General features: G+C 40.0%; 1 protein-coding gene across 2 annotated transcripts in view; it reads left to right on the forward strand.

Annotated features, from left to right (window-relative positions):
* Positions 1-2,579: 2,579 nt before the first annotated feature.
* Positions 2,580-25,567, forward strand: part of aff2 (AF4/FMR2 family, member 2) — a 209,306-nt gene continuing 186,318 nt past the window's right edge. The window contains exon 1 of one of the 2 annotated variants that reach the window (XM_080900657.1): positions 2,580-2,747. In XM_080900657.1, coding sequence (XP_080756783.1) covers positions 2,695-2,747 — 53 coding nt within the window. In that variant the 5' untranslated portion in view covers positions 2,580-2,694. The remainder of the gene's footprint in view (positions 2,748-25,567) is intronic. The other variant, XM_080900656.1, reaches the window with a different exon arrangement.

Genomic DNA, 25,567 nt, shown 5'->3' on the forward strand with positions numbered 1-25,567 from the left:
TCATTAGCTCACCCCACAATTGCTTCTTTTTTTTCTTAAACTGTCCTCTGTCTTTTTTATCCTTCTCCTCTCCGTCGCCCCTGTCGTTCCCTGTCGTTCCCTGTCTCTCTGTCTGACCTAGTTTTGGGCGGCGTTTCTCTCACACGCACAAACCGGTGGTCCTTCAGGTGCTTTAAATCCTTGAGAAATGTTTGAATTTTGATGTGATGTTTTTAAGGTCTGGAGATGTGCAGAGTTTTTTGAGGTTGAAATGTCTGGATTTGATCAAGGTCATGAAACTGTTTTCATTTGCACTGTTGCTAGAGGACAGCAATCTCGTCTTCCCATCATCCTCCATGGTTTCCATCTTTTCTCTTCTCTGCTATTGTTTTTCCAGTGTGATGCAGACTAGTGTTGGCATGTTGCCCCAGACCACACCGAAATATTCACACACATACACAAAGTGACATGCCAACGCACAGCCTGCAGAATCTCTTCAAATCTTATTCCCGATCCACTTGGACTTCCCCCTCTTCAAGCTTCTTTTTTATTTCTTTATTTCTTTTAAAGGAGAGGACAGTGACGTCACAATGGAGCCTCAGTTACAGCTACGGCACATGCTGAGTGAGAAGTTTCAACCATCTGGTCAATCGTTATTCATAGCGAGGCGTAAACAGTAAAACGTGCCGCCGGGCATGTGTTGCAGAAAAAGAGCGCGAGGATGCTAAGCTGCTAGCTCGGCTCATCCGAAACAAAGGTGTGGTGGTTAAAAGAAGGCACACGGCTGCTTTGTGAGGGGTTCAAAGACCACCTGGACTTCATGGACAGAGGATTTCCTTCTTCTATGACATCCAATCCTCCGTTCAGGTAAAGTACAGAAACAGAATAACCACAGCTGCCTGAGCAGCCAATGTGCTGATCATCATCAAGCAAATGGCAATTTCCATTCACCCGGCGGTAAACTTGTTTGCACCGCCAGTGAAAGTTTTGCCTTTTGAAGTTCAGGTTTTCAGTGGCTTTATCGTTCATCACAAAGTAACAAGGTTTCAGCAAGAAAGCCTCCAAATCAGACACTTTAATCATGCAGCACACAAAAATCCAAAAAACACTTAAAATGACTCTTTCAAATAATCCCAGTTTGCTCAAAAAGCAAACAGGTTTTTATAGAAATCACAAACTCAGGAGCTTAGCATAAAAGACTCCACAGAATTCAGACTCTGCTGGCTACAAATATGCATTCAGGTGAAGACGTCCAAAAAAGTTTCGTTCCCTGCTCCCTTATCCACAAACGGGTCATCACAGCATGTAGCTTCACACGTTTGTTTTTAGCATGATTACACACCAGATGCCCCTCCTGAGGGATTTGTGTCTCCAGCTCATTGGTACAAATCATTTATCACAAAGACAGTGCCAGCCAGCCACGCCAGTGCTGTCTGTCAGCTGTAGGCTGCTGTAGAAATACACTGGATTTCTACAGCATCGGCTGATATATTTTATATTTATTTACATACTTCGAAATCTCTGGTTGTAGCTTCACCGTGTGCACAGCTGTGATGCTGCTCTGCTACATGTGCTGCTGGGAGCTGAAGCAGATCTGCCATTATCAGCTGATATATTGTTCTAATGCTTACCAATAAAGAGTGTTTGCTTCTTTGTGAGTTTATTTGCCTGTACACACACACGTGTGTGTGTGTGTGTGTGTGTGTGTGTGTGTGTGTGTGTGTGTGTGTGTGTGTGTGTGTGTGTGTGTGTCTTGAGTCTTTGAAAAAGAGGTCTTGGGCAGGGTCGTAGTTGGTAAGAATTTGTTGTTTTTTCACAAAGAGGTCATGGGTTAAGCCCTCTGTATATTTGGGGGATTTGGGAATCAGCTTACAAGGATTTTTCACTCATCATAAAAGCACAAATCATGCTAGGTCCATTGTGAAAGCCTAGTTTGAATTAACCTCAAGTTATACCGGCCTATTAGACATTAGGGTGCTGAGATCTACACAAAAAGGAATTGAATTAAAGTTAAATGCATGAACAGGTTCAGATCTTAGCTAACAACCTTTGTGTCTCTGAAAATCCTGGTTGTAGCATTTTATGGTGCACAGTGTATTTATGCATTGCTGTGTGCACAAAGGCTCTTAACAGAAGAAAGTCTAAGGTAATTTTCTGTTTCAAGGAGTGTGAAAACACACAAAAAGAAATCTTTTGTGTTGTGTACACGGGGTGACTGTCAAGTTTAGAGGTATGGGGCACCTTGTGATCAGATCAGAGGTGTGGTGTCATATGTGTGGCTTCCTGCCTGATGAAGATTAAAAACCTCACATGTCAACACCTTGCACAATTACACGGCACTTTTTTTAAGGGCGGCATTTAAACCATTTTCCAGCTGCTGTCAAGTGACTGATTCACACATTTATTTTGGTCAAATGTGCAATATAAATAGCTCTGCTTGTTATGAAGAACATTTTTGCAGTGACTTGTCTCCCACAGCATGAGTGTGTGTGTCTGTGTGTGTGAGAGAGCGCTCCCTCCCTCCACCTCTGCCTGGCTGTCAGCTTGCCTCGACCACGTAGCAGCTTCCTGGCAGCGGCAGCAGCTTGTGTCTACTCTCCCTCGCTCTCTCTCTCTGACACACACACACACACACACTCAGTGTCAGTAGCCTATGTAGAACCGCGTAGCACCACCTTTGGATTTTAACCACCAACAGCACCAGCCCAAGCGGCAATGGATCTCTTTGAATTCGACTTTTTCAGAGACTGGGAGCTTGAACAACCATGGTAAGTCCTGTGCGCGCAGCTTTAGATTCTTATGTGTGTGTGTGTGTGTGTGTGTGTGTGTTTATAAAATGCATGCATATGTGTGTTTATTGTGGAGGGATGGCCGGACATGCTTTCTGGGGTATAAATAAAGATTCTTGTATTTTTGTCTGGAGATGCAGCCAAACTGAGTCTCGGAGAAATCGCGCACACCGTCTTTCTTTGTCACCGTAAAGCTGCCCTTGTTGCTGGAGATGAACCGGGAGGCATGCACACACACACACACACACGCACACACTATAGGCAGCCAGTGCAACGCCGGCTTTTTACTGTTTCGTTGTGAAATTAAAAATAATAATAAATAAAAATAAAACGTTCGGCGTAAACGTGAGACCGGGGAGTGTGGCGGAGCGCTGAGCATGGAGGGATCGGCGTAAACGTGAATGAACTGCGTCCCCACAAGTTTGGGCAGTTTAGTGTTTGCTCCATTTCAGTCCCTAAAGAATCACGTGTCCTGGTGACATTTCAGTTCAGCTCACCTGGTGCAGCGCAGGTGTAAAGGCGCAGCGTCACATCCATGGAGGCATAGCGATGGAGTGATGACGCTCAGTCAGTGTTTGGCCGTGTGTTGACTGAGCATCACTGCAAAGTGGTTGTTACTGTAAACGCTTAAAGTAGATCATCCCCATCTTTAAATCCAGTACTGTTGACAGCATTGAGAGGTCTGTATCAGCCTCGTGTTGTTTGGCACACTTGGTCCTTTTTTTGTTGTTGTTGTTGTTGTTGTTGATTCAGAGCTGAACTCATTAGTTGACAGTCAGGACGAACACTTGACTCTAATTTTAAAAGCAGTAAACATTCTTCTGGATCCATCCACTCTCACTGAAAATGATCCTCAGTGAAAATCAGCACATAAGTCAGCTGGTATCTGCTCGCTGTTTATATATCAGGACCTGATATCTATGGCAAGACATTAAATGGACTGTTTCTTATGTAGCACTCAAAGCACTTTGTTCTACATCTAAGTGCTTTCTTTCACTCACACAAACACACTCTGATGAATGCATCAAGAGAAAGTATCTTGCCTGAGGAGAATTTGGCACATAGACCGGAGCAGCCAAGGATCGAACCGCCAACCTTCATGAATAATAGATGACCTGCTCTACCTCCTGCCATCCTGTTAAAGTGCAGCACACGAGTGGCACAGTGGTGAAGCGGTTAATACTGCTGGGTTCTGGGTTCGTCCCTTCCTGGGACCGTTCTGTTTGGAGTTTGCATGTACCGTCTGTGTGGGAGCTTCCAAAGGCTTAAATGTTAGGTCGAGACTAGAAAAGTGCATTGAGGTGATGCTTTCTAACTTGAATAGCTGCATAAAGTAGATTCATTTCAGGACATGTTGGGAAAATGTTATAGTTCACCAATAAAGAAAAACATTTAAGATGATATTATTAATTAGATCTCTGCTGATCATAGGGCAAGAAAAGGTGGAAATCATGGACAGGTCACCCATCACAGGGTTAACAAGCGAAATTACAATTTACAACCTCCACCAGAACCTTCCTGCACTGAATCCCACACATTTATATTTTGAGGCTTATTTTTACTTTGACCATCCATCCATGACTTACTTCTGGATGGTCCGGTTGCTTATTTTGAAAATCCAGTTGCTGCTCCAGGCTTTACAGTACAGTGTTTCCACATAGGCGGGCTGGTCTGGTTGTTGTCGTGACAGTCCTCGAATGTGTCCGATTCCCCCTGGTGTCTGGAGATGTGCTGTGACTTGGAAGGCCACATAAAGCAGATCTTGCTGGGTTCCCAAAGAGCACAAGGTCTACTGTCACCAGCTGTAGTCCAAGACACTGGAACTGAAGTCTCCTGTTGCTCTATTGGATACTGTCACAAAGTATTTATGGTATTATTTATGCATTAAAAGGCATGGGTGTGCAGTGCAGTATAATTGTATGGGAGGCGACAGGCGCCGATCACTGCACCACCACGCTGCCCCTTTATAAAACTCTAAAATCTGTATGATACTATTAATCAGTATCAGTGGTACTATCATCTATAATGAAAGTCATTCTTGTGGATTCTGCTCCTCCTGCATGCCTCTGTGAAGTCATTTTCTATGCAGTAGAGGACATAAGAACAAAGAGCCACATGGGGAGAAGTGCTTTTTAAGGCTTTTAACACTGTGGAGGCCTAAAAAGATGCTGGGGTTTTCAAAAAGATGATAGAGAGGCTGGAATCTGCAAGAAGTTAAACATAATTCAGTCTCTCAGCGTGATTTGGAATTTATTCTCGCACTCATTTGTGCAGAAACTGGGCGTGTGGAAAGTAATGGAGGGGCAATTTGAACCTTTCAGAACACTTTGTCAGGCTCTGGTTGTACTGGTGGGCAGCTTCCTGTTGAGGTCACAGCTTCAACTGCAATTCATATTACAATTTTTTTTAATTCAAAGTAATTAATTTTGCCTTTCAATCAGCCATTTATCATCAAGCCTGGAATTTTTTAAAATAATTGCTCCACTTACCAATTCAGCAATCTGATGCAGAGTCATGTGCACGATCAGAAACAATGCAGGCAGAATGCTTCATACATGCTGTCATGTATGCATGTCATATCTATATAAATATATATATGATTTTATTCTTCTGGATCAACAGCATTTTTAAAATATCAGCTTTTATTAAAAGATTATCAAGTGTCTCACTTCATGCTGCATATTTCTTGTCACTTGGTGGAAACATTCAGGAGGACTGTAGGAAGTAAGGTCTATATAACAGTCAGCCTTTCCAGTCTAACTGTGTATTACAGAGGGAGCACAATAACTTGGCAACCACGCTGCTGTTTTGAATGCGTATTCCAGCAGGGAGAGTCTGAGTGGGGAAAGTGACACACACTGCTGTCCCTCAGCAGCTACCGTGGAAGGGCCCTGGAGCAAGGTACTTAACCCCCCGCTGCTGGAGTGGAGCTGCTCAGGGCTCAACAACAAGCTCGGGGTGTCTACACATGTAACCCTCCCCCTGCCACCACTCCATCGCGCCAGAGCTGTCAGGTGGTCCTGATGGGAAATTGGGCTCACACTGAAACGGCTTTTAGGCCAGAAAGAATATGAAGAAAATACAAGAAAAAATGTTTTTAGGAAACTGCAGAACAATGAAGGCAGCTTATGTGTGTCGATCAGCTTCTCCCTCATTTAGAATTAAACAGTCACAATCTGGAAACATCACGCCAGGTCTGTTTATGTAGCTGTCTGTGAGTGTATTACAGCCAGCACGTGCCACCCTAGGGGTCTGGACTCATCCAAGTGCCCTTGAGGGAGTCACAAGAAGCTGGAAGAAAAATGCTTTCTCCTATAGCAAATCATATTAACGTGTCAGATGCGATCCTAATCTTTTATGTTTGTAGAAGAAGAAAAATGGAGCACTGGGGTCCACAGTGTAAGCAATGATTTTATTTATGAGAAGCCCTACGTAGGGTTGAAGCACCAGGATTTGCCAGTTTCCTTCGCAGTGCTGGTCATGTTGTTAAAGTGTGGCACTTTGGCAGGGCGTGTTAATTTCCTGCTTCTCACAGAAGTCAGTAGAGTTGGCTTATTTAAACCTGCAGATTGTCAGTATATTGAAGAATTTGAATCAAATCTTTATTTTGAACAATTTCTAATGAACATAAAAACTGAATGAACCTAAATAGAAAGGCGTCATATTCACATTTCCAATTCAAAAAGCAACAGAAGGAAGCAAACGTTGAGTAATTCTCAGAGATTCTACAATAAACTGGTGGGAGCAGCAGGAAAACAGAGTCTTGTACACTTGCGTTTTTTTTCCTGTAGTACTCGACATCAACTGCACAACAGGTCTCTGCCTCACTACGTTCACTAGCTGTACTGATAAGAATCTCAGACACCATCAGTGTAGAAGTCTCAGCTCTAGCTCAACACAACAGGAAGGAGACTCTCCTCATGGAGCCGTTCAACCCTTTACAAGTACCAACTGTGATTCTCAAACAGGGAGGCCCCTATATGATTAAAATAAAAGCAAAATGTAATGATAAAAATGGTCCTATATGTTTGTTCAATCACATCAGCCATCATAGTCAACATATTGCAACAGAAAATATTCAGGCTAATTATTTTTCACCATAAGCAAAACAGGCAAAGTTTTCCAATCAGTAGAAGTGCACAATCCATCCTGGTGTCTTGAAAAAGCCAAATCCCTTCATGTGTTAAATGTATCTATTTAAAAATAAGAGTGCGTATGAAATGTACCTGACATTTCAATGTCGTCAGTTTGGAAGACACAAGATGATTCAAAATCAAGTTTAATCTGACAATCAGATTGTCAGATTTAACAATACCCCACCCACGTGCTCTTAGTTTGTTAACTCTTCAATTTATGAACTTATGACAGGTGGAAAACCATAGAAGACCTAAACCTGGTGAAGTCTAAGTCATCACAGGTGGTAACCGTTATCCTTTATTTTGGAGATTTGGGGGAAAAAAATGTGAATAGCTTTCGATGAGAATGATTCTTTCCCTGATTTACAAGCCTTGGAAGAACAGGTCAATACAAAAAGATTCATCTAGCCCTGGGTTAGAATTAGGGTTAGGGTTGGAGAGGGCTCATCACCAATGACGGCTTAGACCTCAGAGGGTTAAGTAAAGACCATCCAAAAGCACCGTTACCCAAACAACCATAAATCAATAAAAACAGCTAAATAAATTCAGCTGAAATTCAATTGAAGCATATTTCAGTTGAGAATGGAGGCCAACTTTTTTATGCTTTTCCTGTCCGATATCGTCTCTTAACCATCGGCTTGTACCAACATCTCTAAAAGCCGCTTTTGATGTTGCTGGCGACTCTGTGCTAATAAATGTTCAAATGGGCTCAGCTGTCCAAGTTGATAACAAAGATAACGGCACCGCTGGAAGATGGGAACCAGAATGCAGCGAGTTATTTTCAAATAGATCTTCCTCCTGAAATTTTACAATGGATTTTACAGGCATAAAAGACGACACGCACCTTCAATAGAAACCACGAAAATCACTCAGATTGGAGTTAAAAGTCTGTCACGCACCATTGATGTGTGGCTGGTGTTTGACAGTAGATTTTCCCTTTAAGAAGAAAAAAAAAAAGCTGAGAAAGAGAAAACAATCTTGAAGCTCCCCCCTTTGTTAAATCTGAACGAACACTGTAGGTCTCCTCCTCCTCCTCCTCCTGAAGAAATACCCTTTCATCTCTTCTCCTCTTTGTTGCTCTTTCTCCCTCCTCCCATCTTGCCTCGTTTCGTTCTCTCGCTTGGAGATCTGAAGGCTTTTGTATGATTGTAATATGGCTTGCATTGAGCGTCGCGTGCTCCTCACTGTAATTGCCCATCATGTAGCCGGCTAATCATGGCAGTGGAATCTGGGGGAGATCGCTTTGAATGTTAATTGATGCTGATGGTGATTGGTTGAACCATTTAAGTAGTTAATTAGAGAATTGATTACACATATCCTCAGCATGCAATGATAAGTTTCCAGCTGCGTGTTTTGGAGCCTAAAAGTTCACATCTGCGGGAAGAAACACCGATTATTAATCTTTTTTTATTATTGTTGTTTAAATGCTGGAAGACAAAGAAAAGATTGTTGTTCAAAGGTGTAATCAAAGCTCTCTTTTCAGAACAATCCGGGGGGAAATACACCATGGCTGTCCCAAATATCGTGTTTCTCTTTTTTTGTATTAACGACCAAATCATTGCGTCTTCAGCTGGGCGGGGGAGGGGGGTGACTTTGTAAAGTAATTTGTCTTTTGCATTTAATAATTAAAGATATTTTTACAAATTTTATTTAAAATCATCATACATGTAAAGTTAAATTAAACAGGTTTGCTGATAGTCAAACTGCGGGGCTGTAAAATGAAGCCAACACAACACAAAAGCAAGTCAGTCCACATAGGCTCGCCTGCTTAAATCCCCTCTTTACATCAGAATTAAACATGTTTATAATGTGATAGAAGTTGGATACTTCCCTGTTCCCTGTTTATGATAATAGTGTGTGTTTACGTCTCCATTTTAAGTTATATGAAGGTTTACGCCTGTTTGTCATCAACCACCTGTGCTGACTGACAAATGGTTATTGGTATAGACGAGTGGCCTGTGGTGACTTTTACAGAGGGATTGAACATTTTAATGCCTTAATATTATTTAACTGCAGGTTAAACTCACTGGGCAAGCACTGCTTTCCTTGCTTGCCCAGTGAGATCCAGACTGATCCATTGAACACTGATGACAGAAATAATATGTTTATTCTATTTATTTGTTAAAAATAATTAGCAGGTTGTCTGTACCTATGTGATGCACCAACTGTATGGATGCACAATTCAGTTCACCAGCCTAATTAACATGAGCTGATTGCCTCCCCACTCCACCGTCTCATCCAAAATATCATCGCTTATTATTCCAAAACTTCTAAAACTTGAAAAGTGGCACAAATGCTGAACTCAAGGCTTTAAACCAGTTGTTTACAAACTAATGGGTGATGTCATGGTGGCCATGTCCATCTTTAATGTACAGTCTATGTTGTTATTTCAGCTATTTTATCACAAAGTGATGAATGATGTTTGGTAATTTTATAGCACTTTTCTAGTCTTACTGACTATTGAAGGATTACAAAGATTATTAGTAGCATTCCTACAATCACACACACACATTCACGTGGCAGATTATTCTATGAACTTAAAACGCTTTATCTCTCACACATACATGCACAGAGAGACAGACTGAGGAGTGAATCAGAGACAATTTGGGGGTTTAATAACTTGGCCAAGGAGGCTGTGAGTAATTCCTTGTCCTTGTGTGTCGTAGTGGAGTAGTGGCAACTGTTTGTCCACAAAGGTGCTAGATTTGTGGATTCCAAAAAATTGAATCCCACAGTAGATGATTAAATACCCACCAAGCCATCAAATATTCAGAAAGTTGAATACTCAGGTCCGGCTCTTGAAAACCTACAAGAAGCGGTGATGGAATCTTTGGGGAAAGGAGGTGACAGAGTCAATGCATTCGATGTTCATTCTCACAGTCTGGTATTCAATCTGCCATCAATCCTCCCAAGCTCTCAGTCAGCTCACTCACACGTGCAAGCTCAATAAGCGCAAAATCATTCATCACACACTGAAATTTCCATCCTTGCTGTGTGATCGGCCTAGGCTTGCCAAACCAGCTCCACTTGATGATACTTCACACCCACATCATCAGCAACTCAGAGGCTGCGAAAGGAAGCTGTGTCTCATCCCAAACTGCCAAGAATTCACAAATAAATGCTTCAACCTGACAGCAGATAACACTGAAAGAAATCTTCTAACTGGGAAAAAAAAAAATCCATTTTATCCCATACTGGCGGTACAGTTATCCCACAGGGCTGTGAAGCGCCAGCTCTGTCAGCAGGTGTGAAGAAGCTGGTAAAAGTAGCCAGATCACCTGGACTCCATCTGGGAGGAAACAGTCACTGTCCGTGGTGCTGAAAAAACAAACAAACAAAGAAAAAAACACTCAAAGCATCAATTTTTTAAATCTTTATTATATTCATTCAAAGCTACACAAAAAACCAAATACCCTCATGCAAGTCAAGATCAAATCAAAGGTTCACAACAAATCTGCTCTGATAATAAAAGCAGAGATGAAGAAAAAGGAAGCAACTCAAGGTTATAAAAGGAAACTTTGCTTTTTCAAAAGTGTTTTATAAATTTTACTCAAACCATAAATAAGGCAGCATTAATTTCATTAACCATCTACCAATCAAATAATCTTATATGGGATAATGTCAATGTCAGTTTTATTTCTACAGCACGTTTAAAATCAACAAAGACATCACAGTTAGTGAACAAGAGAAAACAACAGAAAGGTAAGAAACTGTCACTAGTACTTAATATTAACATTATTAATATTATTCAGAATTATTATTATTAAAAAATATTGGCGATAAACAAGCACTCCCTCCTGACTGAAGACTTGTCAAATATTATTACTTCTATAGTTATTTATCAAAATATTTACCATGACCTGATAATGACGAGTGCTGGAGGACTCTGTAGAACACTTGAACACTGTGAAAACACACATAAAACTGTATTACTGGCAAATGGTCCCTAAAATATTATAAAACATAGTCTGCAAAAATGTTCCTCATCTGTGTTACATGGATCAATATTACTCCTGCAGATGTTTAAGGCTGAGCTAATCTTAAATACATTTTATTCTGTTGTAATTCTCCAGCATAGCAGCAGAAATAAAGGTTTGTGTCTTTAGAACTAACTTCTCTGTCATTAAAGTGTGTGTGTGTGTGTGTGTGCGTGCGTGTGTGTGTGTGTGTGTGTGTGTGTGTGTGTGCGTGTGTGTGTGCGTGCGTGTGTGCGTGTGTGTGTGTGTGTACGGGTATTAACATCTTCATGGGGACCAAAAATTGATAGTTTACTATACTTGTGGGGACAAACAGCCCTCGTAAGGACCAAAATCCCGGTCCACACGAGTTTGAAGGCATTTTTGAGACTCAATATGTGGTTTTAGTGTCAGGGTTACAATTAGGTTATGGTTAGGTTTAGGGTAAGGATCAGGGTTAGGCATTCATTTTTTAGGGTAAACGCCTAGGGAAAGCATTATGTCAATGAGATGTCCCCACAAGGATAGAAATACACAAGTGTGTGTGTGTGTGTGTGTGTGTGTGTGTGTGTGTGTGTGTGTGTGTGTGTGTGTGTGTGTGTGTGTGTGTGTATTGGGGGTGAGCGGCACCTTTTATCAAGGCTTATCGGAGATAGTTGCTTAGACTGACAGGGGGAATTGCTAGGAATTCAAAAACCTGCAGAAAAATCTTCAACAATACATGTGAAATGTTCCCAAAGCTTGCAACCATGTAGAACAATCTGCTCTTCTTTTAGCTATTTTTTGGTCTCCACCTACTAAACGCTGCAAATGAAGCATGTGATTGACCAGAGGCTGAACCAAAAAGTTAAAACAACCCAAGAATGAGTTTAAAATGTTCTTCAAAGTTCTGCAGAAGTCATACTTCTTTGTGGGTCTCATGGAAACAATTGACATTTTTCACTATGCGCAGGGCCATTAAGAAGCACTGCTGATCAAATATGTTTGATTAGAGCTGTTATAAGATATTGTTTCCAGATTTGAAAGAACTTGTCTGATTTGATGTACACCAGAAATCTTACTACATTTCTGCCAAAGAGTCAATTGTGAGGAGTTGATCCATTGGAGACTTTGATGTAAAATTATACAGATGTGTCTTTGTGGCTGTGTTTACATTTCAACAAGGAAGCAATGATCAGAATCTCCAAATTAACTCGAAATATTGTCTTAGCTTAGCCTTTAGGATTTAGTGCTCCACACTGCGAGCTGTAAACAGATAATACAACATATGTGATGTATTAGGATCCAAAATGAAAACATAAAGCTAGATTAACTGAAGAGTTCAAGTGTTTTACTTATGTTTCAGATATTATTATCACTTACTACTCACAGTTTACACTCTGTTTTAGTCTTTAAAGATCTTACAGCCTTGAAAAACGACGCTGCTGTTTTTCATTGAAGTACTGAAAGAGAAAACTTAATTGCATTATTCTTAAGAAACATAATTAAGTTGATGAAGCCTTTGAATTAACAGTTTGACACACAATCCAATTATGTTATCACATTACAGAACTCGTACAAAGACAGAGGTCAGCTGTTGAAACTTTACTAGCAGGTAAACTGAGGCTCAGTTGAGGGTTGGAGTAAAGACATTGTAGGATTTGCACACGCTCCATATAAAGAGCTAAACCATCTGTTCACTTTCTTTAGTGCCTTATAAGAAAATTAAGAGTAACCATCTGGATGGGATATAAAAATCCTCAGCAGAACATTTATCTTTATCAGTGTAAGCATACTATTGGCCTCCCTCTACTGCTGCGGACTCTATTTTGTACGATGCCACAGAAAATTAGCCCAAAGGACGCCATACTCAGTAAGGTGCACAAACTTTCTTTTCAATTGCATCAAATCTCTGAATAAATCCAATAAGTGTTCAGTTGTGGAGTGAAAAATTGCATTGAGACCCCTCCAAACCTTTTTAGTCAGTTATCATAAATAAAGAGAGTTCACACAACAAATTACCACGACAAGCCTCAGATGGTAACACCCAAAAGGCACTGAGTGGCTCAATGAGGTGCGGTAAAGTCACTCATGAGTGCAGCCGAAGTACTTAGACGGAGATATCTCTCTCTGAGCGGCAATATTGTTATTTAAAAAAGCAAACAGTGTTAACACTTAGGTGAAGAGGCTTATGAAATAAACAGGTAGTTTCACATCGTTCTGTTAATGCTGCGCCAAAATCACAATTGCCAATACTAAAAGCCCTGTAACTGTTAATTAGACTATAAAGCTGAGCATAACTGTACAGAACTGAAACAAATCTCTCCCCTGGGATCAGATCTGTTGTGCTGTAGCTGCTCTTCTGTTATCGGCATAGTCATTGTCTTAGAGTGTTTCCCACCTCTTAATGCTCGTACTTACCTACGTTTCTATTGCCACAAGTCGTTTTTTATGTCTTTTTAAAGATGAGTTTTGTGGTAGTTTTTTTATCAGACAACGCACAGAGGAGAGATAAAGGAAGCATGAGCTGCGGCGGAATTTCTGAAACACATCTAAGCAGGGGAGCATAACTCATCAGGAAATAACCTGAGTGTTGCATATATCTGAAAACTGTGCCATAGCGCTTTCTAGTTCTATAAAGTGTACGTGTTTATTTAGTAATGACTTTATTTAATTAGCTCACTATTTGCTTAAGATAATATTCATTTTTTTGGTGGAATGGGTCAGATTAGCTAGAGAGCTTGCTTGAAATTACATCCCCCAGTTTGTTGTTAAAGCTAATTAAGAATTTGTTTAATTAGTTGATCAAGTATTTGCTTGGAGTAACGTTCACTAATTTGTTGGGAAATTCTCATTAGCAATTATTGGAATTAGTAAGCAGTGTTTGCTCCGTAACACTAATTCAGGCAGGAGAATGATGTGTCATGATAGCAGGACAATATTGTTATTACGTTACATTATCAGGAATATGTGATAACATTGACTTATTAGTTACAACTTGGAGTACACGCTTAACCTGAGCTTAACATTTTATGTAGAGAGCGACGCATTCAGTGCTACAACAACAGTCACTGCTACTAATTAAATTCATTTATGCATTTTTTCCCATCTGAACTGTTTTGGCAGGAGTTCCTTGTTTCAAAGGAATTTTGTAGATGTGTCTGGTTCTCAAAGTATCAATAATTCATTCATTCATTTATTCATGTTGTGAGCAGTTTTATGTATGGTCATCAGAGTACTCCGTCTCTATGATGATGAAGAAGGAAGCAGGATGTAAGCGTTAGCTCAGTCCACAATCGCTCACTCATGCTTACTCCATATTTAATTCAGTTTATTTATATAGCGCCAAATTACAACAGTTGCCTCAAGGCTCTTTATATTGTTATGTAAAGACCCGACAATAATGCAGAGAAAACAGAGAAAGCCCCGACGATCCAATGACTCTTTATGTTAAAGTACTTGGTGACTGTGGGAAGGAAAAACTCCCTTTTAACAGGAAGAAACATCCAGCATAGTGGACTAAATAATGAGTTTGCCATTTTTTAGCACTGCCAAATGGATTTAATATACCCTGTACAGACTGTTCAGAGTATCCTACATTACCTCTCACTGCTCAAGAACAGAAGACCTTCGGGCGTTTCACTAGAGTTTCAAAAAAGAGAAAATATGCTCAGTATATGTATTTGTTACAGAAATATTAAAAATAAATGTTCGTAGTGGTGGATGCTATGCTTAAAAATTTGTATCCCAATATGTGACTGTATTATTATTTACTATTTATTATTTCTGTATTTATAAAATTTTCCTATAAATATTGATTTGCTCTCCTGATATTTAAACTGTAGTATTGATATTTTAACCTTTGCCTAAAATGTGTTATTTATTTACAAATAACACATTTTAATATAAAGGTTTTAAAAAGAAAAGAATAACATAAAACCAAAACAAACCCAAATAATTTTCTTAATTAAGCTCCATTAATGTTTGACAGCAGAGATATGAAGTGTGGCTTTGAAACTGTCTTCATGTGTTTCATTCTTCTGCATGTGGTCAGAATATGTAAAAAAAAAAGTGAAACTTCCAATCTGCACATATGGCTCCTTAACTGAATAGCATCAGCAAGGATTTTTGTTTGTTTGAGCTCACAAAATAATCTTCTACACATAAATCCATCTACAGGTTTATCAGTCAGTGAGGGATTTCTGACACAATCACGGATTCTCCCGCTCAGTCGAGTTAGCTGTTAGCTAGCTGCACACTTCCATTGGTTAGACAAAAAGCATTGCAGACAAGGGAAAATCTACAAATGAGGTTTGTTGGTGAATTGTCCCTTTAATAATGCAAAAAGGGGAAATTGTACTACCTCTGTCTACAGTATCTTTTACACAGTTTTCCATGGCTGGACCTTCTTAAAAACTAAATTCAACCACATATGCAATAAAAGTCGTGACTGGGCACGGCATTTCAGTAGAAGTGTGTGTGTGTGTGTGTGTGTGTGTGTGTGTGTGTGTGTGTGTGTGTGTGTGTGTGTGTGTGTGTGTGTGTGAGAGAGAGAGTTTGTAGGGTTTATAAAAAGAGAGAGCACAAGAGAACGAGAGACTTGGCAGTCAACACCAGGTAGCTTCTGCCCCCTTGTGCCCCCAAGATACCAAGACAATACACACACACACACGTCGTGTCCCGGGGTTGGCACAGCCATCTGCCAAGAGGAGCATGGTGCTGAGGAATGATAACACACACACGCACACACACAGACACACTCTTTCTTTGCAGGCACACACTCAGTCTGCCTTGAACCCAGTGCTCTAGTAGTTCTCTGCTCTGCTGTAGTTGGCACTTGTGATACTGCTGATACCCATTTTGTGTCTGTCCAAAAGTCCGTGCGAGTATTTTATGGTGGCAGAAAGCCGACTTACATCCAGGTATGTGCAGATGTACTGGAATCCTGTCGGGCTGTGTGTTAGTGGTGCATTTTCACCCTCTGAACTTAAATGTTTCAGCAGGTTCATTTTGTTCAACATCATTAAGGTGAAAATGCCAAAATGTTGCGATGTTTCTGGCAGAAGTTTATTTCTGTAAACCCAAACCTGCTCTGCACCTGTAATGAGTAGGCCTATTATTTATTTAGGCAGAAAGTAGAGAGGGTACGCGGGGGGGGGGGATCCCCTTCATGTTTTATCAATGTTTAGCTCAGGATTGTGTGGATGATCAGGTTTTTAATTGGCTGATTTTAGTTAGTGCTAGTTCACCTACTGCTTTTCATCTAAACAAATAAAAAATAGATTAAAATCCATCCACCATGTTTACAGGCTGTTTATGGCCTTGGAGAGAAGGCTTGGAAACTCAGAAAAAATCCAGAAATCCAAAAAACATTTTAAAGATATTTTGATGTGGTTTTGCATTTTTCAAAGGGCTAGGAATGCAAGTATCGGGAAGGCTACAATTTTTTATTTTGTTAAATTCTTTAGAGTAGCCCTGATGTCTACGATCATTAAATAAGTCTTTTGAATCTGTCAACAATCAGCAAAGACTGCTATTTAATTTATTTTTCTCTGCAAATAAAAGTTCTAAATTGTTTATGATTCTTATAAATTGTGGCTAGCTAGATATTAGCTAGCTACATTATCATTTATGTGTGCTCGTTTTCCAGATATGCAACCGTATACTTTAACATATGTTTAATGTAGTTCAGCCAATATAATATTTGATTCATTTTACAGAAGGCCCGCACAACTCTCAGACAAAATATTTTATTATGTGTCAATTTGACAATACACAATACAAGCAAAGTTGTAACTGTACAGTACACAATACAGACCAAAGCCTTTTTTGTAGTTTGCCTGATCTAGTGCAAGAGTGAATTTATAATACATTTGATGTATATTAAACAAACGAGAGAGTTAATATGACTTTAAAATGACCCACTGGCAGGGCTTTATGATTTGGTTTTATGTGTGTGACTGTGGGATATAGCGGAGAAAGAAAGACAGACAGAGAGAGCTAGTTAGCCTCACAGGACAGTAGATTAAACACTGACTTTTAAATTAAACAGAAGTAATAAAAGTGAATTTGAAAGCAGGGCGATATAGAGGAAGTGAGAGCGAGACAGAGACAGAGAGGGCTAATGACGTAGCTTTGCTAGCCGGGGCCAATTTACTGTGAGGTTTCGAAAGGTCATCTCCTACACGGAGGCCTGTCTGTGACAAATTACATTATTTACACTAGGTAGAAAGAGGCAGCGGGGCCCAGAGAAACTCAGAATTTAAAGAAAAAATAAAAAGCGGACAGAGAAATATAGGAAGACAGTCCTTGCATGTTTGATTTGATTGTAATTGGTCTGCAGCGTTAACACAAGAACCCTGAAGACATTCGCGAATGCCCCTAATGATGCTTTTATCAAGACGCAATGTCCATGTTTCTGACACAGAACTGCTACGCCCGATGTGATCAGATCTATCACTGTGCTATTTTAATTCTTTCATTTTGGATGCAGGTCGGACTTTATATTTAGAGCAGCCATGCACTGCTGTTGCGTTAAATTGATAATTTTCTGAAACTGCCTGAAGCATACCCAACTACCTCTTTCACTTTTCTTTTTTCAGATTCACAGCTTTACGCTGGTTGCCACTTTATTAAACCTGTTTTATTTACTGCTTTAAACACGAGGTCATGCAGACGAGCCTTCATTCGGGGAAAGCCCCTGTGGAGCTGAGGAAGCAGTATGTTTGATGTGTCCTATTATTTTAGCCTGAAGAGATAAAAAATTGGGTAATAATTAGCATCAGCTGCATGGATGGACAAAACTCACTCTAAGAGAACACCTGAAGAAAAAGATGCCACTTGCACTTTTTGATTGACAAGCAATGTCTGGAAAATGCTGTACAGAAACTGTGTGATTGGCAGGTTATGTCTGGCAAATGCCAAAGATGAGGAAGAAAAGGACAAACCCACAACGAACCCCACAATTCCTCAGATGCTTCCAGAATCTGTTGTTGTATCATTATGCAGTGAGGACAATAAGGCGATTTATTAACTTGTACTACATGGTGATAATTCCTTTTGTGTCATTATTTTTATTACGTTAAATAGAATAAGAAATTTTCCTTATTTCCCCTGAAGCGGCGGACTCAGCTCCCCAAAGACCAGCTTACTGTGTGTGTGTGTGTCAGGGTGTCCCTTGGGCTATCCAGAGAGGGAACCGCCAACGGGATTAGTAGTTAATGGTTTGGGATTTGGGTAAGAACAGAAATATTAATATTTAGATTTAAGTTTTTTTGTGTAAATATCTTGAATTAATACAGCATAATATTTAACAGCTCCTTAACTGCTTCTCGGAAGTGCCCACAAAAATGCACTTTGTATTTAATTTGTTTATGCATGGCAAGTTCCTTGAAATGATATAAATTGAACTGTGGATTGTTGTAGATTATTGTATTTGTATTGTTGATTATCACGTCCATCCCTTTATAACCACAGTGCATTTTCTGATATTGTCTTCCAGCAGGATAATGTGTTACATCACAAAGCCCAAATCATCTTTAACTGGTTTCTTGAACATGCCGTTATTTTCACTGCTTCCACAGTCATCAGATCTAAGTCCAATAGCCCCCCTTTGGGATGTGTTGGAATGGGAGATTCACATAATGAATGTGCAGCAACAGTGTTATGCTGTAATGTCAATATGGCTAAAAATAGATGAGGAATGTTTAAAGCACCTTCTTGAATCAATGCCACCACTTAGGCATTTTCTAAAAATGGGTCACATCTCAGTGTGTAAAGTGCCGTTAGATGTCAGTAGACTGCAGATTGCGATCAACGAAATTCTGTTTCCATATCTGTCCCAATTCAAGTGCATAATGCTAGGTACAGTCGCTGTTTATATCGGCTGTCCACATCTATTTAGTCTGGAGGAGAGTATAAAACTTTATGAAAGGAGTCAAATACCTGTCAGCGATTCAGAGAAGCTCACTTCTGTCTGATGACAACAACTTTGAGGCGAGTTGATGAGGATATCCTAAACCTTTCTCTCAATAATCACTGCTTTTTTGCCTCTCTTAGCTGCTGTTAGCCTCTGTTAGCTGCTGTTGGTCTCTGTTAGCTGCTGTTAGCCTCTGTTAACTGCTGATAACACCTGTTAGCTGCTGATAGCATATGTTAGTCTCTGTTAGCCTCTGTTAGCTGCTGATAGCCTTTGTTAGCTGCTGTTAGCCTCTGTTAGCTGCTGATAGCATATATTAGCCTCTGTTAGCTGCTGTTAGCCAGTGTTAGTGAAGTGGGGGGGGGGGGGGGGGTGGACTTAGAGTCTCATACATGTGAGAATATAATCAAACTGTTTATTAGAGGGGGAGTGTTTTTAGCTGGGATAATGTTAGCATATAACCAGTTGTTGTTTAGTCTACCTGTTTTCAGCTATCCAGACAGATGTCACATGTCTAATCAGTTAACAGTAAGCAATTGTTACAATACCAGGTATAAATTAGTATGTTTATGCACGTTTTGATGTTAGAGCCCTGCCTCCAGTTCAGGCCTGAGATGAGGAGGAAGAGGATGAGGGGAAATAAGATAAGATAAGATAAGATAAGACTTTATTGATCCCACGACAGGGAAATTTTTGCGTTACCTCAGCTCAGGTACAGATATCACAAGGAAATACAAAAATACAAATAAGTACAATCAATGAAAAAAAAAAAAAAAAAGTAAGATAATACACTATATACAATGGTAGCATACACAGTATGTGATTATGGATATGGTTGAAAATATGCAAGACATAAACTATATAGCTTGACATAACTATTGTACCACCACTATTCCTATGTATACACATGTACACACACACACATGTACACACTAAATATACATATCTATACATATACATACATATATACCTACACATGTCCATACACATGGAAGGTCCATTATGCATGAAGTGGTGACCGTGGATGTTCACAGTGTCCAGTGACTTATGACATCGTGATTGAGGCGTTATAGAGTCTAACTGCTGTTGGGATGAATGATCTGCGAAAGCGCTCCTTCCTGCAGCGAGGGTGAAGGGAGGAAAGAGCAGTGGTGGAGAAAAACATAATGAGAAATAGACGATGAAAAAATGTATGTACAAATGTTAAATCGTCATAAATAATTTGAAACAATTTGAAATTATGTATGTGGCCAGTCTCTCGCCACATCAATAAAATTAAGTGGAACACCAGTGTCCATTTATTCAATATGGCCGCTTCCACAAACGTCTCCTCTTGTGTATTTTTAATAGATTATGTTTATGAAAATGCATCAATTTGTTGGAAGATTTAATTAATTTAACACAATAATCTGTGTTTATTTATGAGTACAACAATCTTTTTCTTCTATTAAATAACCTCAAAAATTACATATTGTACCTTAAAGTGTGCAATCTTTAAACAAACCTCAATAATAAGAGAACTTGTGGATATTTGCAGGAAGCATGTATCAGATTGCAGACAGTCAGAGGGTGACCCTGGTGACACACCCTCTTTTAGAAACCAGGAAAATCCGTTCATATTACTGCAATGAAAAAGAAGATGTCTGTTTGTTTATTACACTGACATTTGATTGACAACTTATACATACACACACATTGCCTGCTACATGTACAGGACTCTCTTTTTCTTAAAACTAATTTTTAACATTTATCTTTATCTAGATGTAAATTCTTTCTCACGATACGTTGCATGGTGAGCTTATATGTGCAGGGCTCTGGACTCTCACGATGCATAAAATTAGTTCCTCTATACTGCCATTGTAGGCAATCCCATACGGAAAAGAAATAGTAAAAACTTATATGTGATTACTCATGAAAGTGGCCACTTTCATGAGTAAATCATATAAGGCTTACATGATTTACTCATGAAAGTGGCCACTTTCGCATTACTTTCATACATTGTTTTAGTAAGTATCCAAAACATACAAGTTTCATTATATAATTTTTCAAGGGATCTTATATCTGTTTTCACTCTTGTATGCTTTTCATACAAGTTTCACACAAGACAGATACAAACTTTATAAGATTTATATATATCTTTTCCATATGGGATATAAAGCCTGTAGAGTGTATATCAGTAATACGTTCACCAGTGTGTTCAGTGAGATAAGATTTGATGGTTAAGAATGAGAGGTCTGGGAACGATGTCTCTGTGTGAAGCATAAATTCTATTCTTCTTCCTCCCATGAGCTAGGTTCTTTTTTGCTTTGTCATGTTCTCAGTAATAAAAGCACACCATAGAAAAACTTGACTTTCATGAAGGACACGAACCGGCTGAGAAATGTCACAGGCACGGGGACTTTCACTTTCGAGCTCTTTTTGAACTGAATGGATGACCAAGCAAATCTGGTTTAATATCAAAATATTTGCAAGGACATAATATTTAACTGAGTGAAATAGGTAGGAAAATGCTCCCATGAGGCTCTGCTGTGCTGTGGCCATTGAGTTGTGGTGCTAGGTGCTTCTGTTTTAGTGAAGAATGCCATCAAGGCGTTCCAAAGGGCACCCCTCTGCTTATTTCCCAGCAGGAAGTGTTATCCATCAAACTTAATAAATAAGCGAGGTAATAACTTTTCATTCAGCGCTCAAAGTTTATTATCAAACGGATCCCAGTCTTCATTTTCTCCTTCATTGCGCTTCTGTGTCCTCTGTCACTCCTGCTCCCCTTCAGGACATTTATTACCTCTTTATCAACTAATTCATAATTATCCTGCGTCTCTCTGTGCCTTTCTCTTTGGTGTCTCCCCTCTCTTTCCTCTTTCTGTTAACCTTTTCCTATCTCTCTCACCCCGCTTCCTCTCCCTGCCTCTCCATATGCCTTCCCTCAGAGGCCCACTAATACATTTGTTATCAACCTAGTCCCTAATTAACATGCCCCCTCTCTGTCTGAGTCGCTCCTATCTCTATTACTCCGTCCAGATGTCTTCTTTTGCGCTCTCCTATTTCATTCTGACTTTTTCTTCGTCACGCATCTTCTTCAGTCTCGCTCTCTCTTTTTTTAATATATGAATTTCAGGATGGCTCCTCATCCTCACTTCTGAGGCTCCATTATCTGCAGACAGACAATTTGTCTGTCTGAAAGCCAGCAGGACTCAGAGATCCATTTTCTGTGTGAAGGTGTGAGCTTGTGTATCTCATTTGCTCTGAGCTTCCTTTGCTTCAGCGTCGTGTCTCGGTATGCCTGCGCTGTGTGTGTGTAACCCTAGTGGTTTTCAAGCTGCGGTTTAGGAGTCCTTGGCAGGCTCCCATGCTGGGTTCACAGGGTGTCTGTGTGATAGCCATTAGCATTTACTTTCCGTGTTGCCCTGTAACATCTCCTCCTCAGCAGAGCTGCTCTGAAGGTGCTGCATCTATGCTTGAAAAGAAAGAAACAGCTCATTTGTTTTGTACATTTGACATGGGGCACATCTTACAGCAGACTTCATGTAACATTTGCTGTGCCTGATTTTTTTCTTCCTTTTTCAGCACTTCCAAATATGCCCACACACCCCTTCAATAGAAATTTCCCCTGCTTTTCAAGCACAGCGAACAGTGGTATGAAAAGTAATTTCATCTGTACGGCAGACTTGTTTGCGTTTGTCGTCGATTTCACCCCGAGCTAAATCTGAATGTTTCTGCCAAGACAATAAGTTCGAATGAAGCCATGCAGGGTCGCATTTGTTTTGTCTGCGGTCGTGAACTGGACTGCCGCTGTGTTGCGTAACGCTTTTTGTGCCAGCAAAAGTCAGGTTGGCCGCTCTAATTAACTCAGCTAAATGAAGTGGAAATATGACATGTCAGGAAAGGGTACAGGAAAACATTCAGACGGAGATGAGAGTTTTTAAGGAAATTTAACAGCACAAAATGGGTCCAGGAAAAAAAATAAAAGAAATTCCACACACATATTTCTTTATTATACCTTTTTGTCGCTATTTCTTATAATTTATAATGTACATAATATTTATGAATGCATTTATTTTTATCACAGTTACAAACATTTTCCTCACAGGGTAAGGCTCTTACTATCCACCTGTGCCAAGTTGACTTTAACAACAGGGTTTATTTTTTGTAGGCTGAACTATTTTTATTCTTTATCCTGCTGCTGTAACGCAGTGATTTCCCTTGTGGGATCAATACAGTATTCATCTATGTATCTGTTATCTAATTCAATTTCATCTCATATCGTCAAAGCAGACTTCCTCAACCATATGTCTTCTCACCAGTACCATTGGTACTGGTACCATTACACCCATCCCATGGATTTTTGGATTTTTTTTTAACATTCTGCTGTTTCGGTCGATACGCTTGCTCAGCATAAAATCAAAGCTATCATGTTCAAAGCCACATTTGTGACACCAATAATAGCTATTACAGCTATAGAAACTTTATGTCACATGGTTCAATCTAGATCAAGAGATAGGACTATGAACTGTATATAAATGATGGACACAGATGATTAAAACAAATGTGTCTGCGTTTTGTTCCTAATAGCCAGCAGGGACAACTATAGATCCAAAATGAATCTCTCAGGGAAACAGTTCTTCAGCTCCATTGCTCTATGAGCTTTCCTAATGAGTTTATGGTGTCAGTAACTTGTCAAGTCTTATCAATGATGATCTCCAATGTGTAAGTTATCGTCTCTGCTACTTATTCTTATGCATTAAATGTAGACGTCGTGACCCCAACCCTATGCCGCAATTTATGCCGTAACATAATGTCCACTCTCCTTCAGTGGTACTGGATCAACTCGAAGTGAGAAGCTCCAAATAGCGTGATCTACTGAAAATGCATAATGCAATGCAGGCACAACCCGCACAAGTAGAGGATTTAAAATATACACAGAAGTATCAATCACACATTACAGTAAAAAAAGAAGATAAAGCAGAGTATGCTTTACCCTCACAGGCAGTAAGAGAGATGGATGTAGCTTCCCAGTTGGAAAAATGAGCCAATGTGGAAGTGCTTTAAGCCTGCATTCTGTCTAAAAGCACCAGATGGCGATAACTGTAGATGCAGAAAGGTCCTATAGAAATCTGTGGGACTATTGCTTTCTTTGTTAACCTGTGTAAACAGTTTCCTGCTGAGTTCATGGTCTTTATTCACTCAGTTTATTTCATGCTGATTAAAAACTGTCTGATCAGCAAAGTTCAAGCAGAAGCAAAGAAGCAGAACAGAAATGATTGCTAACCAGTGGGTGACGTCGTGGTTGTTTCTATCGTTTATATACAGTCTATAGAGAGGATGGTGCATATTTAATTCTCGGTTTCATCTATTTGATCAGCAGTAATATCTGATGAATCTTGTAGCAGGCAAAGACTTTTCTTGCATATTGTGACTACGAAAGAAACCGAGTTTCCTACAGTGGGAACACATGCAGCAGTAAATTCTAATGAGAATGCTAAATGGCCTGTATTTGTATAGCGCTTTACTTAGTCCCTAAGGACCCAAAGCACTTTACACTACATTCAGTCATCCACACATTCACATACTGGTGATGGCAGCTACATTGTAGCCACAGCCACCCTGGGGCGCACTGACAGAGGCGAGGCTGCCGGACACTGGCGCCACTGGGCCCTCTGACCACCACCAGCAGGCAACAGTTGAAGTGTCTTGCCCAAGGACACAACGACCGAGACTGTCTGAGCCGGGGCTCGAACCGGCAACCTTCCGATTACAAAACGACCTGCCAACTCCTGAGCCACGATCGCCCACGAAACACGTAGATTGTTTATGTATTTTTGCTAATTAATCTTTTAGAGCGCTCACTCAGTGTCTGCAAGTCGTGCAACAGGAATATCTCAGTACATCCAATATGTATACTGTGTCTTAATCATGTTTTTATTTTATTTTGCAGTTGTCTAACGGTGTATACCCAGATTTGTATCACAAATAAACATTAGTTACATGTAGTTCTACCATCTCTTGGATATTTTTTATTATGTGTGTAATTCTGACGCTGCTGCTAAGCACAGTAAAGATGAGAGAAAAAAATAACCTTGGTTGAGCCTCATTAACCTGTAGATAGATGACAGTGGTTTAGTGGGAACAGACTGCAAGCTGTAACCCTTCAGTTTGCCCATACAGCCAGTGGAGAAAATGGCTAACAGGGAGCTCAATCAATAGGCTGTGTGTGTGTGTGTGTGTGTGTGTGTGTGTGTGTGTGTGTGTGTGTGTGTGTGTGTGTGTGTGTGTGTGTGTGTCTGACTTCTACTAGAGCTCGTGTGTGCATTTGCATTATGGGTGTCCGCGCGTGCACATCTCTAACCACGCACAGGCTGTCTAAATGCATATCGATCCTGAGGTGTTGTTTTGTGTAATTGATGGTCTGCCTTGTTTTAGTTTCATTAAGTGCGACACACACAAATGATGACTGATGAAGTCAGCTGAAGCTTGATTTATCAGCACGATTTTTAAAAGTAGCCTCAGGACATCTTTTAGCTGCCGGGAATTAGACCCTGATGCATTTTGGAGAGTGCGTGAGCAGTTCCTTACTCCCGGTCCTTGTCCCCTCTGAGCCTCACGACCTCACTCACGCGACAAGGCAAAGAGAGAGAGAGAGACAGATGAAGCATCACAATATACATGCATTGGATGCTCATATCCAACAGAGATTCACTTGCTTTATCCTTGAGCACATATACAAATATACACTCAGTTGGTCATACTGTTTGTGTTTACTGTTGTCCATAATCCCGCATCTCTTCACTGCTGTTTCAACGTTTGCCTTTCAGA

The sequence above is a fragment of the Rhamphochromis sp. 'chilingali' genome (genome assembly GCF_963969265.1).
Source record: "Rhamphochromis sp. 'chilingali' genome assembly, chromosome: 13".
Classification (NCBI taxonomy): domain Eukaryota; kingdom Metazoa; phylum Chordata; class Actinopteri; order Cichliformes; family Cichlidae; genus Rhamphochromis; species Rhamphochromis sp. 'chilingali'.